Source organism: Cheilinus undulatus, linkage group 21 (assembly GCF_018320785.1).
Source record: "Cheilinus undulatus linkage group 21, ASM1832078v1, whole genome shotgun sequence".
NCBI lineage: Eukaryota > Metazoa > Chordata > Actinopteri > Labriformes > Labridae > Cheilinus > Cheilinus undulatus.
The window spans coordinates 3,265,382-3,288,741 of record NC_054885.1 but is presented as its reverse complement, the minus strand read 5'-3'; the positions used below and the strand labels follow the sequence as shown (position 1 = coordinate 3,288,741).

General features: G+C 38.0%; 1 protein-coding gene across 2 annotated transcripts; it reads right to left on the bottom strand.

Annotated features, from left to right (window-relative positions):
- Positions 1-1,263: 1,263 nt before the first annotated feature.
- Positions 1,264-23,320, bottom strand: cln3 (CLN3 lysosomal/endosomal transmembrane protein, battenin). 2 transcript variants are annotated; one of them, XM_041777957.1, is made up of 15 exons: positions 23,054-23,320; positions 22,940-22,976; positions 18,664-18,760; positions 17,507-17,590; positions 16,178-16,257; positions 14,696-14,781; positions 13,168-13,240; positions 10,987-11,130; positions 10,046-10,179; positions 7,165-7,247; positions 7,009-7,077; positions 6,748-6,803; positions 6,551-6,644; positions 5,590-5,730; positions 1,264-4,349 (listed from the first exon to the last, which is right to left on the bottom strand). In XM_041777957.1, exons 1-15 carry the CDS (start codon positions 23,106-23,108, stop codon positions 4,233-4,235), a joined length of 1,350 nt encoding a protein of 449 aa, XP_041633891.1. In that variant the 5' UTR covers positions 23,109-23,320; the 3' UTR covers positions 1,264-4,232. The 2 variants fall into 2 exon arrangements, with proteins under 2 accessions (XP_041633891.1, XP_041633892.1); XM_041777958.1 differs by having other exon boundaries at positions 7,165-7,217.
- Positions 23,321-23,360: the final 40 nt, after the last annotated feature.

Genomic DNA, 23,360 nt, shown 5'->3' with positions numbered 1-23,360 from the left:
TGGCAGAAAAGGGTGGAAATGCTGGTGAAATGGGATTTAAAAGTGGAGAAAAGTGTTTTAAACTGGCAAAAATGGGTTAACTAAGGCAGAGAACTTGGCAGAAGTGGGTAAAACTTGCAAAAATGTGCATAAAAATAGTCAAATGTACTTAAAAGGGGCAAAAATGGGTGAAAACAGGTAAAAATCCATAATAATGGGTTAACAGAGACAACAATAGGCAGAAAGCAGCAAGAATTGGTTTAGAAGTTGGAAAAGCAGTCAGAAAAAAGTCTGGAAACAGATTAAAAATGACAAAAATGGGTTAAAATTAGCAAAAATTGGCGAGGGAAAGAGATAAAATGTGTGGCAAATAATAGTGACAAAAAACATTTAAAAAATATTGTTTTTTCAGGCATCTGGCGACCCCAAATGGGGTCCTGACCCCTATTTTGAGAACCACTGCCTTAGAACACTGATGACAAGGCTTCATCTTGTATTGAGATTTTTCAAGCCTAATAAATACCTCACAAATGAAGTTGGGATGCTGTGTAAAATGTAAACAAAAACAGATTTCAGTGATTGTAAAATCTCACCACTTTTGTTCTTGACTGAAAAACAACACTGAATCGTTTTTTAGAAAACTAAGTAAAGCAGGTTAAAGCAGGTACAGCAAGTACTACTAATGTTATTTATGATGATACAATGCAGAAAAGTTCAAACTGATTATAAAATATCGACCACATTTTTATTATCACTTCAAATTTTATTCACATTTTTACTTTGCATGACAGTTTAAACACAACCCCACAATGAAAACAATTTAACTAAGTGCTGAAAAACATAAATTGTTTTCAAAAAGTCATCAGTAGCAGCAGATTATAAAACATAATAAAAACATCAGCAGGAATGTGCACATCTTGAAAGAAAACACTTTATTTTATTACTACAAAGTTTTTAAGGGCACTGACTGTTGAAAAGTGAATTATTAAAGCTGGATTTAGTTCTTTTTCCTGATTAATACCTGTGTAAAATTAAAATTATCATCAACATAAAGTATTTTTCAGAGTTGCTCATAGGAACTAACAGTTAAGGGCACTTTTGGTTATTTCAATTATGATTAGACATGAACGGTCAGTGAAAAGGAAAACAATCATCAGTAAGCTAACAACCCTGATTCAACCAGGTACTGAAAGAAAAAGGTAACAGAACGACTTAATCTTCTGAGGCTTTGTTAACGTCTCAGATGGGATTTAAAAATAAAAGGAATCAAAAAGTTGCAAATGCTTGAAAAAGAATTCAAAGTATTTAATCAGAAGTGACAAAAACACATTAAAAATCTTAGAGCACTCAAAATTGTTAAGGCTTTGATACAAACCAGTATTATGTGTGTAAATTATTCCTTGCTTGCAATATCTGACCATTAAAGTAAAATACTTCAGTATCATCGTACCCATCACCATGCTCTTTATTGTTTACAGTATTCCTAAAGTTTATTTTTAATGCAAAAGTGCCAAAAGTGCATCTTTTCTTTAGTCCAGCTGTGTTAAACACTAAAACACTAAAAATAAAAAACAGAAGTACTAATCTGACTTCCTATTCTAGAGTAAAAGTTTAAAGTTCAGGCTCTGGTGTCAGCTGATAGTATGAATGTGAGGTGATTCTCTAAAGGACTTTTCTACATGCAATGCAAACTCGTCAAACGTAGATGTTGTTAAATCTCAAATCAAAATTTGGAAAATTTTTCAAAATATAAAGAAGCTCCTAAATTTAACAATGGCTGTCAAACCATTTGAAAAAGGCAATTTATAACAGAATTTTGGTAGCTAATTGCAATTAATAGAATTTTTAATTGCACTATTTTTCAATTTTGTCATTATTTATAATTTTATTATTATTATTTATATTATAATCAATTCCGGGGCGCTTCACAGTGTGCAACCCAAAGCAGCTCTACCTGGCTTGTCTTTTACCTTTTTTTAACAGGTTTTTTTTTAACCGGTTTTAGCTGGTTTTAAAACATTTTTAAGCCGTCCTGTGTGTTTGGAGCTTTGTGGATGTCTCAGTATGTGGACTTTGGGCTCATTTGTACAGTTGACCCTGAGTGTGTCGTTACTAAAGGGGTCACATGAGGGTCGATGTGTCAATGAGCATCTCTGTCACGTACTGACTTTAATTTATTGTTGTCTCTGCTGTTTGTGGTTGTATGTACGGTCTGGGTAGACTGCAAAAACTGAATTGCCATTTGGGATAAATAAATTTGTCTGAATCTGACTCTGAATTATTTTGTATTTTATAAATGTTTTGTAAAACAAAATAATTTGTGTACAAGTTAATTTTGTGAAGCGGTGGATGCATGATTTTCATACGGTGTAAAATAAAAAACAAATTATTAAAAAACTGCAACCGTTTTTCAGAAAAACAATCCAAGGCACAGACAAACTGTGCAAAGCAAGCCCAACGTTTCAAAGAACACCTGAGTACGACAGGAAAAAGACCCCAGCAGTGCTTCCTCTCTTTGGTCTTCCTTTTGTATTATTAGTGGTGGTAAAATTTGAATCGATCACAGAGGTTAAATATGCGATTAAAAATGCATGCCGATTAATCTCAATAGTTAAAATTTTATAAATAATCTGCCCTCATTCTACACTTCTTTGTTTCAAAAGCTAGAGGGAAGTTTTGATGCCATTCAGAAGCATTCTGTTGTATTACTATTATTACTAAAACTAGCAGCCATGCAGTCTTTTCAAAACGACCGACATATGGGATTAACTGTGATGAATTAATTGCAAACTCTATAATTAGGTCTAGACGTTGAGGGTGACCGTGTGCATCGTGGAGAGGTCAGGTGGGAGGATACCTGGAGAGATGGGGCATGGGCCTGGAGCAGGCCTGGAGGATGGCCATCAGGAGACCAGAGCAGTCCAGGACCAGGGCTGACACGGGGGAAGTGCCGAACCGGCATACGCTCCCATACCTGGTCTACTGGTCTCACCGTGAATCTTCTCGTGTGTGCGTTCAGAGGACTATCACATGAGAACTAAACTGCTCTTATGCATGTGTCTCCCATGTTTATGAAATAATTTACGATTTGTAGATCATCCAGTGTGAGGTCAGCCTAAAATCTCAGCTACAGTTAGCAATTAAGATAAGAGATTTTCCTCAACAAACTTCTCTTTGTTTTGCTTTTAGTTTGAAATATATACTGACCTTTAGCCATGGGTAAATTTTGATCTTATTCAGATAAAAATGTTTTTTTTTTGGAAGACAATTTGGAAAGTAACAACACTAACCTAACAAAGAATAAAGGTACTTTAAGTTTGCAGGAGTTTTTCCTGCAGTTTTTGATGGATTCATCCTCTTTAATGCATCTGTCCTATCAAACAGATGTAGATGTGTAATGTCTCAGTACTTTTTCCTTCTATAGATCATTAAAATAACAAATACAGTACCGTTTTATAAAGACAAAAAGTGTCCAAGTACTGAATATTTTGACATTTCTAGCACATGCGATCACATGGAAAAATCTGGCTTCACTTCTGTACAGGAGCAGAACTAGGAGATGCAGCTTATACTCCCAAAATATCCCAGCAATGTACAGAAAAAGAGCTATAAAGAGTATCTTTAGAGCAGGATATGTACTGATGTGCGTGCAAAAGCAGTTTTTTTATGTTACTGGCTCATCTGCTGAGGCTGCGATTAGTATTCATGCTGAAAAGGAGGCTTTCAATGAAGCTAAATGAAAATAATCAAATTCTGTCTGCAGAGAATAAAGTTATGAGCCAGTCTGCAAATGTAAACAATAAAAACGTGTAGTTTGGTCTTTTTTGTATTTATTATTCTTTCTTCTAAATAATGCATATGGAAGTCTATTTGATTAAGTCTTTTCATGGCTGCCTAAGTATTTTTGTTTTCTTATAAGTTGCACAGATCTGAGTGGTTTTTCTGCACTTAGGTCTAAGGTAAATTTCCCCTTAGGGACAATTAAGTTGATATAATGTAAAGGAAAGATAACCATGTTAAAATTTCAGGGCCTAAATGTAAAAACATGTTGGAAGAATAAGAATCTGATCAAAGTTCAGATACCTGAAACTCCACTTTAGTTCATTAGGACTATATTTAGATGTTTCCCCCTCTCTCCTGTGTTTAATGTAGGAGGGAAGTCTGATAGTCTCTGATACCAGGTATAAATAAACCTTCAAACCAAGCTCTCCCACGTATGTCTTAATCATCGAGCTGCCGGCTGTGTGGGCGGCTCACAGGGAGCAGAAGTATCTGTGGACGGGGAAAGCAGCGAGCCCGGCCAGAGCGATGCCCAGACTGTCTCCCACGCTGGCTGCAGCCATCGCAAACTCCCTGTGTCGCTCCTCCGTCTGCGAGGAAACAGGAAGACACGTGAGGATAAACAACAGACACACCACAGCTGTTTGAAATCCTACAGCTCTTCTAGGTGATGATTTTAAGACAAATAGAGGCTTGCAACAATGCCTAGACCTCTGAAATCCTCTGCTTGAGCCTACGTTTTTTAAGTTATTTTTAGGCTATTTTTGCCTTTATAGGATAGGACAGCTGAAGAAAGAGAAAATGGAGGAGAGAGAGGCTGGTGACCAAGCAGCAACCTCTGCTGTTGACAGACGAAGCCACTGCAGAAGTGAAAAAGCTGCAGTTCCTCGAGTGTCTACTAGAGGCTGTCTGCATTAATAATCTATGTTAAAATGTTAGTTTTTCTGCAGAAATAAATATGTTTACTGCCTAATTTAAAAATGATACCTCTGATTGGGCTGACAGGAGGGAAAGCTAGCATGTTGTGGCTGTTTGTCAGGAGGCTAAACCTGAGATTCTGCGCGCACACATGAGGATATTACATTCTGGCTTTCCTAGAATATAGTGATAAATTCAACCATTTAAATTTAGTTAGAAAATTGTCCAGAATTACTGTAGAAGTTCAAGCAATTTGATTGAAATGTTAAGGGGAATCGTTTTTTAAATTTGCAGGAATTTCAATGAAAAGTATAGGGAAAATTTGTATTTTGGAGAGTTTGATTTGTGGTTGGTGGCTTTAAAATTTTTAGGCACTTTCATGGGAATTTCAGAAATGTATTTGTATGCTTTTGTGAATATGATCGGAAATTCTAGGGGGAGTTCCTGCACAGTTTTCCTGAATTTTCATGTAAATTTTAGGGAATTTGTTTGAATGCATGGGGGAAATATTCCATGATTTTTCATTGCATTTTGGGCAAAAAAAAGATCAAAAATGTATCTCATACAACAAAATTGGAGCTTCTCCAGCTGTTCAATTTTCCCTTTTTTATACAACATGTCATAATACAATTATTACTTTAAAGTTTGATATTACAGATGTAAGCCTTGGCTTTCTCTTGAAAATAAATTCAAGGTTTGGCACTTCTAGTTTTCATATTACATCAAGATTAACAGAAATATTTACATTTTAAAGGACTAAACTACATAAATATAAGGAGTCCTGCAGACCTCTGTGTTTGTCAATATATTCCTCTTTAACTTGATTTAGTATAGTTTTTAATAGGAATATATCAATTTCAAAGGATTGAACAAACTTCATTATGAATTCAGGTGCAGCTCTCAGCTTCTCACCTCTTCTCTGATGAAGTAGAAGGTGTTGACGTACGCGGCTCCACCCAGCAGACCCTCATAGAGGATGATAACAAACACCAACCAGGCGCTGGGGAGAAACTGGTACTTTACTGCAAACAGGAGCAGCGCGGCGTTCACCACCTGAGGAGGACAAAGAGCCGGAGAGAGTCAGGGGAATCAGGAACTTAACCAACAACGACTGACAACCTTTATAGTCTAAACAGCTTTGTATCTAATTAGTTTTTCTTTGTATGAAGAAAAAAACTAAAAGAACTACAAATAAAAGAAGCTTTAAACACACATTTCTTTTTTCCTTTATCAATACTGTGTGGATTTCATCTTCATAGGTTGTAAAGCAACAAAATTAATAACTCTGAAGTTATTACTGGGTCTAAAAAGCTACTCACTTTGAAAATTCAAACATTTTACTTTCACTTTAGTGACTTTTTTGTCATAACATGCACAAACTAAATGTTCTAGACCAGTGGTTCAAACGGCAGGCCTTGAGGCAAGTCTTGGTGTGCCATAGCAATTTGTACAACCATACATAATTACTGCAGCTATACAAGTCAGGACCACTTTGTCAAGAAATGCATGATCTGCGGTCATAAATAGTTGTTATTTATTGGCAGTTGTAAATTTGCACTTCGCTGTTATTCATTTGTGGCTGTCCTGGGAAGGAGGAGCTGGGGTGGAGGAGGGCTGTAAAAAGTGGCTTGGAGAGGGAGCAGCAAAGCATAGCCAGGTTAGAGCTGTTTAAATATGGCTGCATGAATGTCATTAGCTGGCAAATCAGATCAGCTGATCTCAAGTGCTTGACCCCGTGGCCTGCCTGAACGTTTTAAATAGGCAGTGTTGTATAAATATGGATCTGGTGCGCCTTGATCAAGAAAGGATTGAGAACCACTGTTCTGGACAATCATTATCCCCGTGTCTGCACCTTTTGTCCTCTGTTTCTCACCTGCAGCAGAGAGAGCGCCCACAGTTTCCTGATCTTCACACAGCAGAGAGACGACCGAGACACCAACACGCCCACCTGGTACAGAGTCTGATACCTGAACACACAACGTTGATCAATAACCAAATCCAAGTCTACATCCTAAAATAATTTAATCAATAGAAATCATTAGGAGAAGTTTTAAAGGGAGGCTAACTGACCAGCGGTACTGCTCTGCATGGGACAGGAAGAAATCAGGGAAATACAGAAGTTCCATCTGGAAAAAGAAAAGGAGAAGAGTGAGACAACATTCCTCCACAGTGATGTGAAAGACTCCAGGTATCAGGTTAAGGGGGCAATGACTTTTCCACATAAGAGGTAGGTTTGGATGGCTTATTTACGAAATAAATGAGACAACACATTTCAAGGAATCTCCGTTAAATGGGACATCAAAAAGGTGAATCAAATTGAAGAGAGCTCACCAATCCCTGGTTGATGAAGTATTCGGCGAAGTAGACGAGTCCCAGAGGAAACACGAACTTCAGCAGACCCTGCTCACAGAAAACAAGAGGATTATCAGTGTAATAAGACAAATCCTCCAACCCTGATGTTTCCATTAGATATGAGAGTAGACTCACTTTGATAACCTGAAGCTTCTCTGTGAAGGTGAGCGGTCCAACAGTCCATTCCTCTGGTACATTCAGGTGAAAGAGAGCATGCACTGTGTGGTTATTCAGTAACAAAACACACTTTAGCAAAATTATGCTCATAAATGACAGTTTTTACTAAAGAAGCCTCTAAAAATCATTCAGAAAGACAAAAGATTGATCGTTAGGAATCAAACAGGGTCCTCATCATTCAGAGCTTGGCTGAGCTTCATCCATGTAGTCAAAAATAATAAAATATAAATTTTTAGTTGTATTTCTCAAGCTAAGCAGTAATACATGAAGTAAAAGGAAATCTAGCTGTCAAAACTGAAATGAAAGGGTGTGAAGAATGAGAAAAATCACATTTAACAACCCGAAAGCTGCCTTTTCAGAACCAGAATCGAGTTTTACTGCCAAGACGATTTTTACAATTAAGGAATCTGACTTGTACTAGATGCAAAACAAGTAGCATAAAGCAATGATAGTCAACGGCTCTTTTATGTCATAATTTGAAATATTATCCCCAGAAAATCTTGAAAAATGGAAACTTTGACCTCAGAAATTCCTCATTGCAAATCGCATTAATCAGTTTGTTTCCCACACTTAAAAGGCTTTAATTGTCAACCTTTATTTATTTTCTATTGCTCTTATTTGCCCCTTTTTGCACCTTTTAATCCATTGATGCTTTTAGCCCATTTTTACAGCTTCCCCCAATTTTTGCCACTTTTAGCCCATTTTGTCCTTTATCACCAGTTTTTGCCTCTTTTATCCTGCTTTTTGCAATTTGTATTTTTCCCCTTTTTGCCCCTTTTTCTCCCCATTTTTGTCACTTCTCACTCATTTTTGCCCCTTTTCAACCCATTTTTGTCACCTCTTACACATTTTTTTGCCATTTTTTCTCCCCATTTTTGTCACTTCTCACACAGTTTTTGCCACTTTTCCTCCCTGTTTTTGTCACTTCTCAGCCATTGTTTTTGCCACTCTATACCATTTTTGCTCTTCTCACCCATTGTTTTTGCCACTTTTTACATCATTTATTCCGGTTTTAACTGATTTTTATCACCACTTTAACCCATTTTTTCGACATCTTTTTCACCACTTTTCACCCTTAGATTGGGGTTCTTGCAAAGATATTTTTACAGTAATTTGGCTCTTTGGTTGAGCAGGGTTGACTCACACTGGCACAGAGGAAGTTAAAAATATTACGAGGCCATAGTCCTAAATAGATTATTAAAGGAAAATATAGCAGCAAAATAAAAAATACAATATAAAGATCAGGAAAGTATATACAAAGGTGCTAAAAAAGGAGAAACCGTGGAGATGTGCAGGTTTATTGATTGTCAGGTGAAAGTGCAATTTTATGAAGGATGTAAAACAGACTGTTTGATTTTAAACAGAAGAGATAAAATCTGATGAGTGTTAATGTGATGCATAAAGTCTATATAAACATGCATTATTTAGTCTGCAGGTTCTGGGTTCAGTCAAGAGTCTATGGAAGGAAGGGAGAGGGCCAGAGTACTGCTCACTGGGCTGACAGCAGATGGGCATGAGGTTTTGGTCAGCCTCCTGATTGAGAGGGGGGTCAAAAAGTCCACGTCCAGGGGGAGAGAGGTAAGGAGAAAAGGTCTGCACACCTAGGAGTTGCTGTATCAGGCGTTTATTTGCAACCATGTGACTTTTTGAGCCAGCACGCTCTTCTTCAGACTTATGCATCTTTGAGTCATCAGCTTAAATACACATAAACATGTGGCCTAAAGTCCACCAGTAATCAAGTATCCTGACATGACAATTTGCAAATTAAGAGCATCAAAATTACAGGGTAAAGCTAGATTAGTTATCTGTTTGGCCTTTTTCCATCATACCAACCCTGGATATCAGATTTAATGTAGTTTAGAGCAGATAAAATCAGATTTATCTCCTTTGTGTCCCCACACAAACCCTCCCTCATACGGACCGACTTATCTCCTCTAATGTGCACATAACAAGCTTCTGTAAAAAAAACCCAGCATAGGCTAAATAAACTGAGATAAAGAGCTGAGGGCACCGAGGTGACTCATTTAGAGTTTAAGCTTCATTTTATCTCCTTAAAGAAACATTTATGATCAGATTTCCCCCCTCCTCCTCCAGAATAGCTCAATGTTTGATTATGATCTGATTAGATTAAAGCAGAGCCCGGAGAGCTGCTGCATGCATGCTCTGCTGGTTAACTTAGCAGTAAGTGCATTTCTGAGAGTCAGGCTTATTTGCACTTCTCAATAATACATTTTCACATTTTAAATTATTTTAATGCACATGTATTTGCTTTGTTTTTATGTATGGTTGCACATGGCATGGATTTTACTTGTTTGGATCATTAAAATTAACCGTGCAATGCAGACAGATCGTCCAAAATTCATGTCTAGCCTTCACCTTGCAAAGCTTCAAGCTGATACGCTTGTTTCTGGTCAGAGAATTTGAGAAGAATAGTGGTAGCTGCAGGCATTTAACCAAAGAAAAAAGAAGTTGTGATGGATTAAAAAGGAAATAAATGGGCAGTAAAAAGATAAATGCTTGATATCAGAAGGTTCAGATGATTTCTGACTCTTGCACTGAGCTGTCTGAATTTTTAAAGTGAAATTAGCCATTTAGGAGAAGTGGTGGACTTATTTTACATCCCTGTGGCTGCAGGGAGAAGCTGGACTAAAGTGTGCTAAAAATTGACAATAAAGCATGTGATTAATCGTGACTAAAGGCAATTGTTGCATTAATTGTGGACCTTAATTAATCACGATTAATGCATCAACGCTGACAGTCCCACGGTGACAACAATGTGCTAAAGTTCAGCCCGAGCATCAGAATGGGACAGAAAGTTGGTAGGCTTTGTGGCGTGTACCTGTGGTTGATTTCTCCTCCTCGTCTGCTCCGTCAATCAACCGCTCGCTCTCCTCTGAGCCCACCGCCTCATACGCTGTCACCTTGTTTCTCCACTGAGGCAACGAAGACGGGGGATCCAGCAGGAAGAAATAACTAACAGAGGAGTGACGATATAGTCAGTAAAATGAGGAGGAATGAAAAGGAGAAACCAGGATGTGGCCTGAATGGGAGTTATGTTTAGTTTAGTGTTAAAATATTCATATTTAAGAGAACCCTTTACCCTAAAACACAGCTGAATAAATGTGACTATTAAAACAGAAGATGCTTCAGTATCATTAACAATAGAGAACACAGGACATTTAACATTTACTGAGGAGCATGTGATCGTCAGAAGACTTTTCTCATGACAGCAGAACAAACAGAGGAATTATCCACTCGTACATCTTTCAAATCTCATTAGTTCACTGATGAGTGGAGGTCAACAGCGCTGAATTTAGAGAAACTCCTCCTGAAGACGCAGAAATATCAAGTTTATAAGGATGGCTATAAAAAAACAGGCAGTAACTCTCAAAGTCTAAAAAAGAAGCTGACAAGGAGAATCAGAAACTGCAGCTCCTGTAAAAATCTGCTAAAATGTTTGATTTCTATCAGGCTCCGTATTAAAACAGCAAACTTTACAGCAGAATTATTCATGCACAGCCTGGTAGATAGGTTTGGGCTGCTGTCCTTCATTTCTCTTTTCATGAAAACTCTGAAATGCTCCGACTCCTTGTCCTGTTGTGTTTTAGCGTCTGAGGTCCAAACTGCACTATTTATCAATGTTTAAATCTGATTGGTTGAAAATATTAGTAATGTGTGTCTTGGTTTGGTGGGTCCTGAGGCCAGACCAGTTAAAACCACTGCTGTACAGGTCTGAATTTAAGTAAAATAAAGTTTGATTTTTTTTCCCTCCACACTCACCTTATCAGCATCATGACTGGGACCACCAGCATGATGAGGAGCGTGACCCGAGGCGTCAGGCCGACCTGGGTGAGACCAGAGTAGAGGAAGGCTCCAGCGACACCTGCACCACCTGTACCTGAGCCCCAGCCTCCCAGAACGTTCCTGAGAAAACATAAAGGTTGCAAAAAATATATTTGAAGTAGGAGTTATGATTGTCAGTATTTGAATTACAGTGCGTCTCACTAAGTGAGCGTCAGCAACAAAATTAAATCAAGATCTATGTTTGAAATGTTGAGATTCCACTTGTGTCAACATGGAGGAAAAACTGTTTGTCTCACAGCTGTCAGTGCACAACGCTTCTGTTTCACTGCAGAATGAAAGCACTACACCGCATTCCAAATTATTATGTAAATGACAGTCAGTGTAATTTTCAAGTCATCAATGTTTAGAGCATAATTTAACTTTGTTTGAGCAAACCTCCCAATGATAACTATCTACTTTTTTCAAAAATAAAAAACTCAAAATGCACTGTTCCACATTATTATGCAAAACAGAGTTTTAAAACATTTTATAGGTTGTAAAGAACTGAAAATGGTCATTTGTTGAAGGTCATATTTACTGAAATCAAAGCTATTTCAATCAAAAACATCTTAACAGACCAAGTTCCATGCTAACATAGGAGCCCTTCTTTGATATCACCTTCACTATTCTTGCATCCATTGAACTTGTGAGTTTTTGGAGAGTTTCTGCTTGAATTTCTCTGCAGGATGTCAGAATATCCTCCCAGAGCTGCTGTTTTGATGTGAACTGCCTCCCACCCTCATAGATCTTTAGCTTGAGGATGCTCCAAAGGTTCTCAACAGGGTTAAAGGTCAGGGGAGGATGGGGGCCACACCATGAGTTTCTCTCCTTTAATGCCCATAGCAGCCAATGACACAGAGAGATTCTTTGCAGCATGAGATGGTGCATTGTCATGCACGCGATCATTTTGCTATGGAAGGCACAGTTCTTCTTTTTATACCATGGAAGAAAGTGGTCAGTCAGAAACTCTATATACTTTGCTGAGGTAATTTTAAAGGAGCCTACCAGCTCTCTCCCCATGACTCTGGCCCAAAACATGGCTCCGCCCCCTCCCTGTAGCCTTGTTGGGACATGGTGGCCAACCACCAACCATCCACCACTCCTCCATCTGGACCATCCAGGGTTGCACGGCACTCATCAGTAAACAAGACTGTTTGAAAATGAGTCTTCTTGTATTTCTGGGCCCACTGCAACCGTTTCTGCTTGTGAGCATTGGTTAGGGGGGGCTGAATAGTAGGTTTATACACGACTGCAAGCCTCTGGAGGATCCTACACCTTGAGGTTGGTGGGACCAGCAGCTTCAAATATCTGTTTGCTGCTTTGTAATGGCATTTTAGCAGCTGCTCTCTTAATCCCATGAATTTGTCTGGCAGAAACCTTCCTCATTATGTCTTTATCTGCACCGACCCGTCTGTGCTCTGAATCAGCCACAAATTTCTTCATAGTACGATGATCACGCTGAAGTTTTCCTGAAATATCTCATGTTTTCATTCCTTGTCCAAGACATTGCACTATTTGAGGCTTTTCAGCAGCAAAGATCCTTTTCCTGTCCCATATTGCTGAAACCTGTGGCCTGCTTAATAATGTGGAACATCCTTCTTAAGTAGTTTTCCTTTAATTGGGCTCACCTGGCAAACTAATGATCACAGGTGTGTTAGATTGATTTTAGTGATCCAAAGAGCCCTGAGACACAACATCATCCATGAGTTTAACTGGAAAACAAAAACTGAATGTTTGACACTAAAATCCAATTTACATAACAATGTGGAACAAAGTGTAGTTGGAAGGTTCACCCACTGAGCAGACAGTACAGCTCAGAAAACCTGTGTCTATTTCAAAGGGGGCATTCACATAATCCAGAACTTTCTGATGGGGTCTGACCACAGCCCATGGCTAGTTAACTTTCTGCCAACACTTAGAAAAACTTCATCAGTAGAAAAACATGAATATACCAATATACAAGCTAGTTATAGTAAGAAGACACATCTTACAGGAGTGCAGCCAAGAAAGAACAGATAAAACATGGAAATAATTGTCAAAATATGAAGAAGTATCTAAAAAAAAAAACATGAAATGACTTCACTGTAGACAATGAAATGTGTAAAGATCACAGTTTACCTGCTGAAGAAGACTGTGAGAGAGAGGAAGGACAGTTCTCCGAGTCCAGAGCTGACACTGGCAAAAATCACTCCTGAAAATAGAGAGAGAGAGACGGATTAGTCTGAACACGGGCAGAGACACGAACTTTAAAACAAAATATTTAAATAATATGAGCTAACAAACAATACTCAGTTCCTCAAGGCAGAGGTTCCCTAACTTTTGTTGGGGCTTATTTGGTGCTAGAGATCTTTTTGAGTTCTGGGTGCAGCAGTGAGACTGTCAATCTCTGTTCATTTTTAATGTCCAGTTGTTGTTTGACTTTCTAATGTAGAGGCTACAGACTTTTGCTACATCCTCACACAGGTAGGATGTTGCAAAAGGAGAAAGTGTGGCAAAGACTCTTGTGCCTCACTACTCCTCCTTTTCCCCTCCAATCCAAAACCCTGACTGTCTTGGACTTAAACTCCAATAAAGTTGTTGAATCTGAGGTGACTTCCTCCCCTGTTATATAACCCCGCACCCTCATGGAGGGGGCCCACCGCCCGCTTTGGGAACCACTGCCTTAAGGGATGTGGAGGTACCAGAAAAACTTTCATGAGAACTATATTTTTTCAGCTAACTTCCTACTTTTGGTCCCTGACAAAGAAATCAACAATGGATGAAAGCACACACGCTCAGGAGAGATTTATTGAATTTAGACTTAAGATGAGCCTTGACTATAAAGACTCTAAACCAGTGCTAACAGGCCTCATAAGGGACATTTGAAGAGGACACTTGAGCAGAAAGTCTTCTCAGGACTCCACAGGTCTGGTACAAAGTGACCCTCATTTTGTCAGATGTCATGTTTGACCTGTTCAGCTGTCAGGGATGAAACACTCCTGATAAAAGCTGTGATGATGTTCTTTCAGCTTTACAGGAATCAGACTTCTCAGTTTGTCTCTAAACCTGCTTCTGTTTAGATTACTCTTCCTCTTCCTCTCACTTTAAGAGTAAAAACTGAACATCAGCACATGAACCTAAACTTTAAGGTTAGATGCCTGCAGCAGATCATGATAACATATTTCTGTGAAATGACTGTTTACATCCGACTAGAGGAAATGAGATCAAAGCTAAAGATGGAGAGATTTATCTACAAAACTCAACCATCAGCAATTTTTGAAAGGGGCAGCTGGACTTGAGGTTTCATGAAGAATCACTTTCAAGAACCTGAACCAAAGGGCGCAGGTGGCCGAGTGGTTAAGGTGCGCCCCTTGTATGCGGACGGCCCGGGTACAAATCCAGCCTGAGGCCCTTTACTGCATGCCTCTCCCCTGCTCTTGTCCCTGTGTCCGACTCTATCCACTGTCCTCCTCTATCTAATAAAGGCACAGAAATGCCCAAAAAATAAACCTTTAAAAGAACCTGAACCAAGTCCAGCTGGCTCTTTTGGATCAAGCTTTTGGATGAACATACAAAGACAGCATCAGAATCCAGCTACACCACCATAATTGATAAAAAAAACCTATAAAGTTAGTTTGGATTCTGTCTTTAGAGGTGTGTTCTTTACCGAGGAGGCTCATCCACACAGCTGAGGAGAACGACACCAGGAGGAAACTTGTCGCCGCCATGATGGAGCAGAACAAAACTCGAAAACTGGAACAGAAAGGAAAGAATGAAGGAGGTAAATAAACAGTTTAGCTCCATGCTTGTTAAGTGCAAAAGCCTAAAAGGATGATATTTTTATTTATACAGTTCTTCTAAAGCTCAGTCCAGCAACTGAAAGAATCCACAATAAACTGGTTGCAGTTATTGCCCCTTTTTGAATGATGTTGGCCATAAAAACCATAAATTTAGAGGTAAGTTGGGGAGCAGATGAGCCTGGGTTCAAGTCCGGCCTGTGGCTCCTTTCCCTCATGTCTCTCCCTTTTCCTAACTCTATCCACTGTCCTCCTCTATGAATAAAGGGATAAAAAGCCCAGAAATAAATCTGAAGAATAAAGATCTGGAGTCTTACTGACTTAATAGATGAATATTTGTCCCTTTAAGTTGGAATCAAACTTTTTTAATTGAAAAAAAAAAACAGTTTGTATTTCTAAAACAATGAATTGACCTTTTAGATTTGAAGTAGGTAGCTTTTTGTGTGTTTCTGTGTTTGTGGCTTTAAATGTTAACGAGCTGTCTGACTCCGCCCCTGACCATGAGGGGAAATCTGAGAACAGCTTGTCTCAGCACACATTTTCTGGGAGGTGAAGAAAGAGAGGGGGCAGGGAATGGATTTTTCTGGTACTTGAGGGGATTGTGGACGGGCCAAAGGCACATATTTTTGTTAGAAAAGCCTGAGAAAGTGATTTTTGCATATGTCCCCTTTAAAATATTCTCAGCCCTAAAATAAAGAAGTTGTTGTTTTCCATTTACAGATGTTGTTGATATGTTAAACCAGAGAGGTATAAAGATGAAAACAATAGAGCGACTACAACAGATGTGAGAATGTTTATGTGACGTTGGCTGGTGAATCAAACTCTTGCTGAAGCCGGTTAGGAGAAGAGTGAAAACCAAGAAAAGCTTCAGTCTGGTTCTCTGCTCTTCTTTCAATACAGAAATCCTGTCCAGTTCTGCTGCTATAGCTGCATCCATGCTAATCTCTACAGGCCGCCATTGTTTACAGGCTTGCAGTCGCTTCAACTAAACCACGCCCACCGGCACTGCCTCTTTCTCCTTAAATGATTCTGATTGGTCCTGTCGTTCTGTAACCAGGACAGATGAATCAGCTTTAAGCACTAGGAGATAGCTCCATCTGATGACAGCCATGGAATCTGGACAATCCACCAGCTTTGCAAAGTAAAGTAACTTTATTTTTAACCCCTTAGTGACTTAGTTTACAGTGAGTGAGCTTAGCATCAGCAGCTCAGAATAAAAATAAACTAAATGGACCACAGCGCTCAGTTATAGAAGACAAAAAACCTGGTGAACAAAGACAAACTAAAATAAGACCAAAAAAAAAAAAAAAAAAGAAAAGAAAGATAAAATAGGAAAATAACTCTGATCTTACCCATAAGGCATTTTGTGGATGACAAACGGAGCAAACAGCTTGATGACGAGCGTTGGAAGGATGTCGGCCAACAGGACAGCCTGAGGAGGAAAACATCAGAAATATCACTCAGATAAATAAAGGAGAATGTTTTATTGTTAAGAGTCCTGTGACATCAAAAGTAAAACTAAAGAAGTTATATTTTCCTTCTGTCTCAAAGTTTATTTTAATTTAATTTAATTTTCTTGTTAAGGTGCAAGAAAAGTTTGAACTAGGGCAGAACGATTTGAGAAAATAATCTAATTGTGATTTTTTGCCCAATATTGTGATTGCGATTTAATATGTGATTATTTTTAGATTCCTTATCTTATGTATTATTCAACAGACATAAGCAATAAATAATTTTATATTATACACAGCACAATGTTAGATAAATTAAACTAGGTATGAAAGATTTGAAAAAAAATACATCTAATTGTGATTTTGGCTCATACGCCTAATTTGATATTGATTGCTAAGCTGAAGCGATGACAATCTTTTATGTTATTTTCATTTTGTTCAAGAAAATCACATACACAAAGAGGAAAATTAGGATTTTATATTAAAAAAAGACACTTAAGTATGCGTAATGTGTAGAGCTTAAAATTTCTGCTGCAAAAAATTGTATCAAATTGGTATTTTGAAACATTTCAGATCAAAAAAATGTTGCACTGTTTGCGATTTGAAAATTGAAGCAGGCCATATTGCGGTTTAATCTAATTTACGATTAATTGCCCAGCCCTAGTTTGAACATTCATCTGAAGTGGGAAAATTTGTCCTCATGATTTAAACTTAAATCAGGAGTGCAAATCTACTCTTTAACTTTATAAAAGTTCTCAGCTTAAAAATACAATTTTACTGACTGAAATGCATTTTAGATCATGCAAGTTTTTCATTTAAATGATTAGCTTTTATTGTAAAAATCAGGCAAAGATGTGAAAAATGAGAGCACTTTAAGTGAACTGGGCACTTGTGCAGCAAAACTGCTCCATTGAGCTTTAGAGAAAAACTAAAAAATATTCCACAAAATATTTTTGGTTGGCAAAAAAGTCCCTTAAACCTCATAATCACCAGTTCAACTTTACTTTAAATACTTTTTGCCTCTGTCAGAGGTCATACATGAACACAGCTCTTTGCAATTTACCCTAATTCATTTCTCTTTTATGAAATGTGTTCTGAAAGGAACCTCTGATGCTCTATCTGAAATATTTTTGTGCTTTATTTCATGAAAACCTAGAAAATGAGTTATTCCTTGCCTCTGTATAACCTGATTAAAGACATTCAGAGGTCGGTGGGTGTGACTTTACTTACCGCAGTGGAGACAGGATTGCAGTCATAGCGACTGCTGTTGCTGCTGTTTCCACCCTGGAAATCCACGGACAGTGTCCCTGAAACCTGGAAAGGAAAGCGGAAAAAAAAGGAAAAAGTTAATTTTATAGATTTGTCATGATACCAGGATTTTACACCTAGAAATAATACAGGAAAAAATCTAACAGTATCAATCGTGTTCTGATACAGAGTTCCTACACGCTTTAAGGGTGAAATTCAAGACTTTTTAGACCTTTTTAAAGACCTGAGCTGATAAAATTTAATACCACACTTTATGTGGCAGACAGTCAAAAATGAAAGGCATGCGATTCCTTGGTACACTGGACTGGATTATCTGGTTCAATGCCCTGTGGATGAAATGTCAGTTGATGGAAAACAGAGATATTTTGGTCATTAATACCCAAATTTAATGATTTCCTGCACATTTAATGCCTCATTTCTATCAATATAGAGTACAGTGAAATTTATCACAAACATATAAAAAAGGATGATTAAAATAATCGCATGTAGGTAGAAAACAGAGACTGGATATAGACGCACCGAAGTCAAGGTGCCATCTACAATTTAAGACCACTAACTATTGAAAATAAGACTTCTGAAGACTTTTAAGGATCTGCTGGAACCCTGTGACGACATAGAAAAAACTGAAGTCTTACGCACCGACTTAATAATCTGCTCTTAAAATTCTGTTAACTGTTGACCAGGACAATTTTGAACAGAAAAACATTTAATATCAACGAGGTTTTGTTCTAGTTAAATAAAAATAGAAAATAAAATACTGGGTTCTTTCTATATTTCAGCTAACAAAAATTGCAGGCAACCTTCTGCACAGTGTTTGAATTGCACAAAACTTTGATACCAAAAGGTTTATGTTTTTTTCAGGCATTTTAGACTTTTTTTTTGCTCTCTTTTGCTATAAAATATTTTAACTTTTGCATCTCTACGGGATGAATGGATCACTTTCTCTTTTCCTCCCATCAGCTGCAGGTAAGATCACGACATAAAATCTTTTTTTTTCTTACAGCTTTGCTTTTTTCTGACTATTAATTGATTTAAAAAATGCAGTATTAAAGACTGTTAAAGTACAGAACCTTAGCTCTGAATAAAAGCTACCAAACAGACAGACTCAGTCCTCTTACTGATGCTGTGTTGTTCTCTGACTCTTGTTTTTTCAGGATGTCATGGGCAGCGCTCAGCATTACCACATACGCAAAGTTGTTGCACAATCCGAGCAGCCTGAGGAGATAAACGGAAGAGAGACAGATAAGGCAGAGTAAACAGATGCATCAAAAACTGATGACCGAGCTGCTGGATGAAAGGTTACTCTGATAACTTCTTATACATGCACGGTTTTCAACAGGGATGTCATGATCACAGATAATTACATTTTAATACAATTTTAACATTTATTTATTTATTTAAGAGACAGATCACATAAATAATCCCAGGATTAAAAAGCTTACAATATGCAAACACACAATAATGACATAAATGTAAACTTTGCTGGACAAACTGAATGGTTTAAAGTGAATATTATAAAGTAATATAAAGGTATAAATCTAACTCTATCAATATACTTTTCAAAACAAAAATAGAAGAATCCAGAACCATGTGTTGGGTGATCATATCACTTATTTACTAAATTTTAAAGGAAGAACATGCAAACTCAGCACAGAAAGGCCCTGACCAGGAACCAAACCAGGAACCGTCTTGATGTGAGGCACCAGTGCTAACTGCTGTGAGATTTATGCTGACATCAAAGTAATAGTTTAGAAAAATCCTTAAAATGTAAGTCTGCACACAACTTTTCTTAAATGTGCACGGCCGTGTGCAACAGTGCTTCCCCATCTTAAGGTACGGTGGGGTCCCTGGTCTCTGACCTTTTCATTTGGGGGTCCTAGGCCCAAAAGTTTGGGAACCCCAATACTAGAGAGAACAAATGTTGTTGAGTGCCATAAACCAGGGGTCATCAAGTACATCTGCACAAGGGCCAGATTTAGTCTCGACAGAAACTCTGGGGGCCCGACTTTCACATAAACAAAAATTAAATCAATATTTTGGTCTGATTGAAATATTATTGCAGTAGTATTTGTACTTTCTTTCAAAACTCAGGACATTTTAGTCATTACCAGTGAGATCTATACCTATTATCTATAATGCAGCAGGCCACAAGGAGACAGACCTGACAACAGGGTTGGCTGGGCCCCTGAAAATCCCAGAGAACGGGCCCTCCACAATTGTCATGAAGCACCAGTATTAACCCATTTTTGACACTTTTACCTCCTTTTTGATATTTTATGCCCCTCTTTGCCTCTTTAACCCAATTTTGTAATTCTTTAACCCATTTAAGCCCCTTTTCATGACTTTTTTGCACTATTTTCTGTCATTTGTTACCAATTTTTGTTACTTTTTGCCCCTTAAACCCAATTTTTGCAAGGATTAACCCCTTTAGAACCACTTTTCACGCATGTTTTATCCCATATGTACCACTTTTTTTCTATTTTGGCCGCTTTTTAACCCCTTTTCATTACATTCTTTTTCAACAATTCTTGCAACTTAAAAACCAATTTTTGTCACTTTTAACCCATTTTTGATACGTTTTGCCTCTTTAACCCAATTTTTGCAATTTTTAACCCATTTTGAACCACTGCATGTTTTACCCCCTCTGTGCTACTTTTTTTTAAATCCATTTTTGCCACTTTTCTTCTATTTTTGGCCACTGCCTATCCCTATCCATAACTTTTTTTGCACTATTTTTTGTCATTTTTAACCAATTTTTGACACTTTTATCCCCTTTTATTGCCATTTCAACCCAATTTTTGAAAGATTTTAACCCCTTTTCACCACTTTTCTGCCAATTTTGGTCCCTTTATGCCACTCCACAATCCATTTTGCTACTCTCTAACCCCTTTTCACCACTTTATCTGGTCATTTTGCAGCACTTCTGCCAACCTCAACCCTTTTTTTAAATATCTACTACTGATTTCAGTAAAAACAGATCACATTGTGAAGTCATCCTAAAACTAATTCGGTGTTAATTGTTTGTGGGATGGATTTAAAAGCTGCAGGCATTCAAAGCCAAAGGATACTCTTAAAACCACATCTTCTTTTCCTCCTTTTTTTGGATTTAATGATGTTTCAAGGGCAGGACAGGAAGCTTTGGGGGGCCTGATATGGCCCCCGGGCCTCCAGTTGATGATCAGTGCCATCAACTTTTCTGTATTGAATCAACATTCACTGACGTCCTCTCTTATTTATTTTTGTGACATAAATAGTTAAATAGTTACAAATTCCTCATCTGTTTCATTACAGTGGTGTAGTACCTTGCTTCCCAACCTGGGGTCCTGGACCCCCTTAGGGGGGGCACCAGAGATCTCAGGGGGGCACAGGGCTCTGTCTGTCCTGAGGGCTACATTGTTGGATTTGCACAAAAAATAATTAAAATTTATGTTAATTTTGGTCACAAAATATCACTATTTTTTTTACGTGTCGGCCCTGAGGGGGCTCAAATTCTTCTTAGACATGGGGGGGATTTATAAGTATTTTACTGTAAATGTTCAACTATAAGTACATGAGTACTATGAGTACAACTTCTGTGTGTTGGTGCCCCACTACACACTGAAGGTACCCTTCTTATTTTCACCCCTGCTCCTCAAACATCCTGAGTCCACCACAGGTGAAATTTTAAAATATAAACCAGGACCTGAAACAAAACACTTTGTTTCTTTTTGCAGTTCCATGAGTCTCTGAGGGTGGAAAATTTAGACGGCCTTACTATCTAGAACTGATAATGAAACATGATCTTTTCCCATGAGCCAATATTTCACAACAGTCCAAATCTAGATGTAGTATGGCAGCAGAAACAACTCTTCTTCTACCTTATTAACAACAGACACAGCCAAAAGGAGGCAGTTTCATTTCTTAAACTGAATAAACAGCAAACCAAAGGTTTCTGTTCCTTTTTTACATTTATGTCAAAGTGTATAGTCTAGCCCAGTGGTTCTCAAATGGTGTGTCAGGGCACACTAGTGTGCCTTGAGGCAAGTCTAGGTGTGCCTTGGGAACCTGTACAACCGCACGTTACTACTGTGACTTTAGGGCAAGTAGCCTACTGTAGCCAGGCCTGCCCACAGATCTGGCTGGAAAAAAACAGAGAATGGGCCCTCCCTAATTATGATTTATTGATGATATCAGCGTATGTGTGTTGGATCAGTAGCATTGGTGCTAGCATCCTGGCTAACAGTTACATAATTTAGAGCTGAAAAAGCATGGCAAGCTAATTTTGGGTTGATTGGATTGGTTCTTTTGACAGCTTAATCCATTTTGCCACTTCTTTTTACCACTTTTGACATATTTTTGCCACTTTTTGGGGAATGTTTTGCCACATTTAAACCATCTTTGCAACCCTTTTGTCACTTTTCAGCCAATTTTTCTACTGTTTGGCCACTTTTTTACTTCTTCTTAATAACCTTTAACCCCCTTTTACCACCTTATTTCAATTTCAACCCTTTTTTGCCAATTTTCTGCCACTTGTGATCTATTCTGCCACCTTTTTGACACTTTCAACCCATTTATTTCACCTTTTTGGAAATTTTCACCCACTACTGCCCTTGTTTGACCACTTTTCTGCCCAATTTTGCCCTTTTTTAAATCACTTTAAACACATTTTATCACTTTTTTACAACATTTAACCCTTTTAGACCACTTGTAACCCATTTTTCCTTCTATTTTAACAAGTTTTTCCAATTTTAACCTGTTGTTTGGCCACTTTTTTTTTTTTAACCAATTTTCGCCCATTTCTGATTTTGTTTTGCCACTTATTGCCCAATTTTTCCACCTCCATGATCCCCCAGTTGGCTGGGCCCAGAAGGCTCTCCCCTTTATGGATCACCTTGACTGTAACATTATTTAAAAAGTCTATTTTATATCAATTTAAATATGGTGTGCCTTGGGCGAACAAAGTTTGAAAACCTGGTCTAGTCTACTCAGTGTGAACATTAGGAAGCAGCGGGCTGAAGCAGTTTCGACTACAACCGGAAAATTAAAAAACTTTATAGTTTTATTTTTTCCAAATAAAGGCTGTTAACGTTGGTAATACATCTGTTATGTCACCTTTCATAACACCTTTAGAATAAGTTTCTCTTTAGAAAAGCCGCTCTGTTCTCTACCAGTGTAATGGTTTAAGTAGTGACCGTGCTAACTGGTGACTTCAGCCGAATTAAGCTGTGCTTGCCGTAGTTAGAACAACTGCTAAAAGATTTAGGAGTCTTCGTAAATGCCTTTTTGTTTATATTTTAGTTGTCATATCCTAACAAGCTTATAAATATGTATTCATCAATAACTTAAAATTAAAGTTCACATTTTACACGGTAACTAATTTAACCAGTACACCAGACATTGGTTGTAGACACTCACCAAAACCCGGACCAGTTCCTCCATAGAGTCGAACGGCCTAAAAATAAAACATGAAACCATTAACATAATGTTTTTAAAGATCTTGTTTATGATGCTGACAGATGTCAGACCCACCGTTGGTGTCAGGGCGGTGAACAAGATGTGCGGGGACGCTGCCACTCTGTTCCATGTTTAAACCAGGATAAAAAATAAATAAAACTATCTAACAGTAAATAAAATACGTTAGAACACTTTAAAATAATCCGAAGACATTTTAGCAAGGCTACTAAGAAGCTACGTGCACTGTCAAACACAGAAAGCGTCAAAACATCCCGGAGAACAGGCTGTTTTTGACCTAGTTTAGCCGCTAATTGTTCGATATTTTCCTCCTTCCGTCCAGTGAACGCGGTGTTCCACGTAAATAAACCCCAGCGGAAACAAA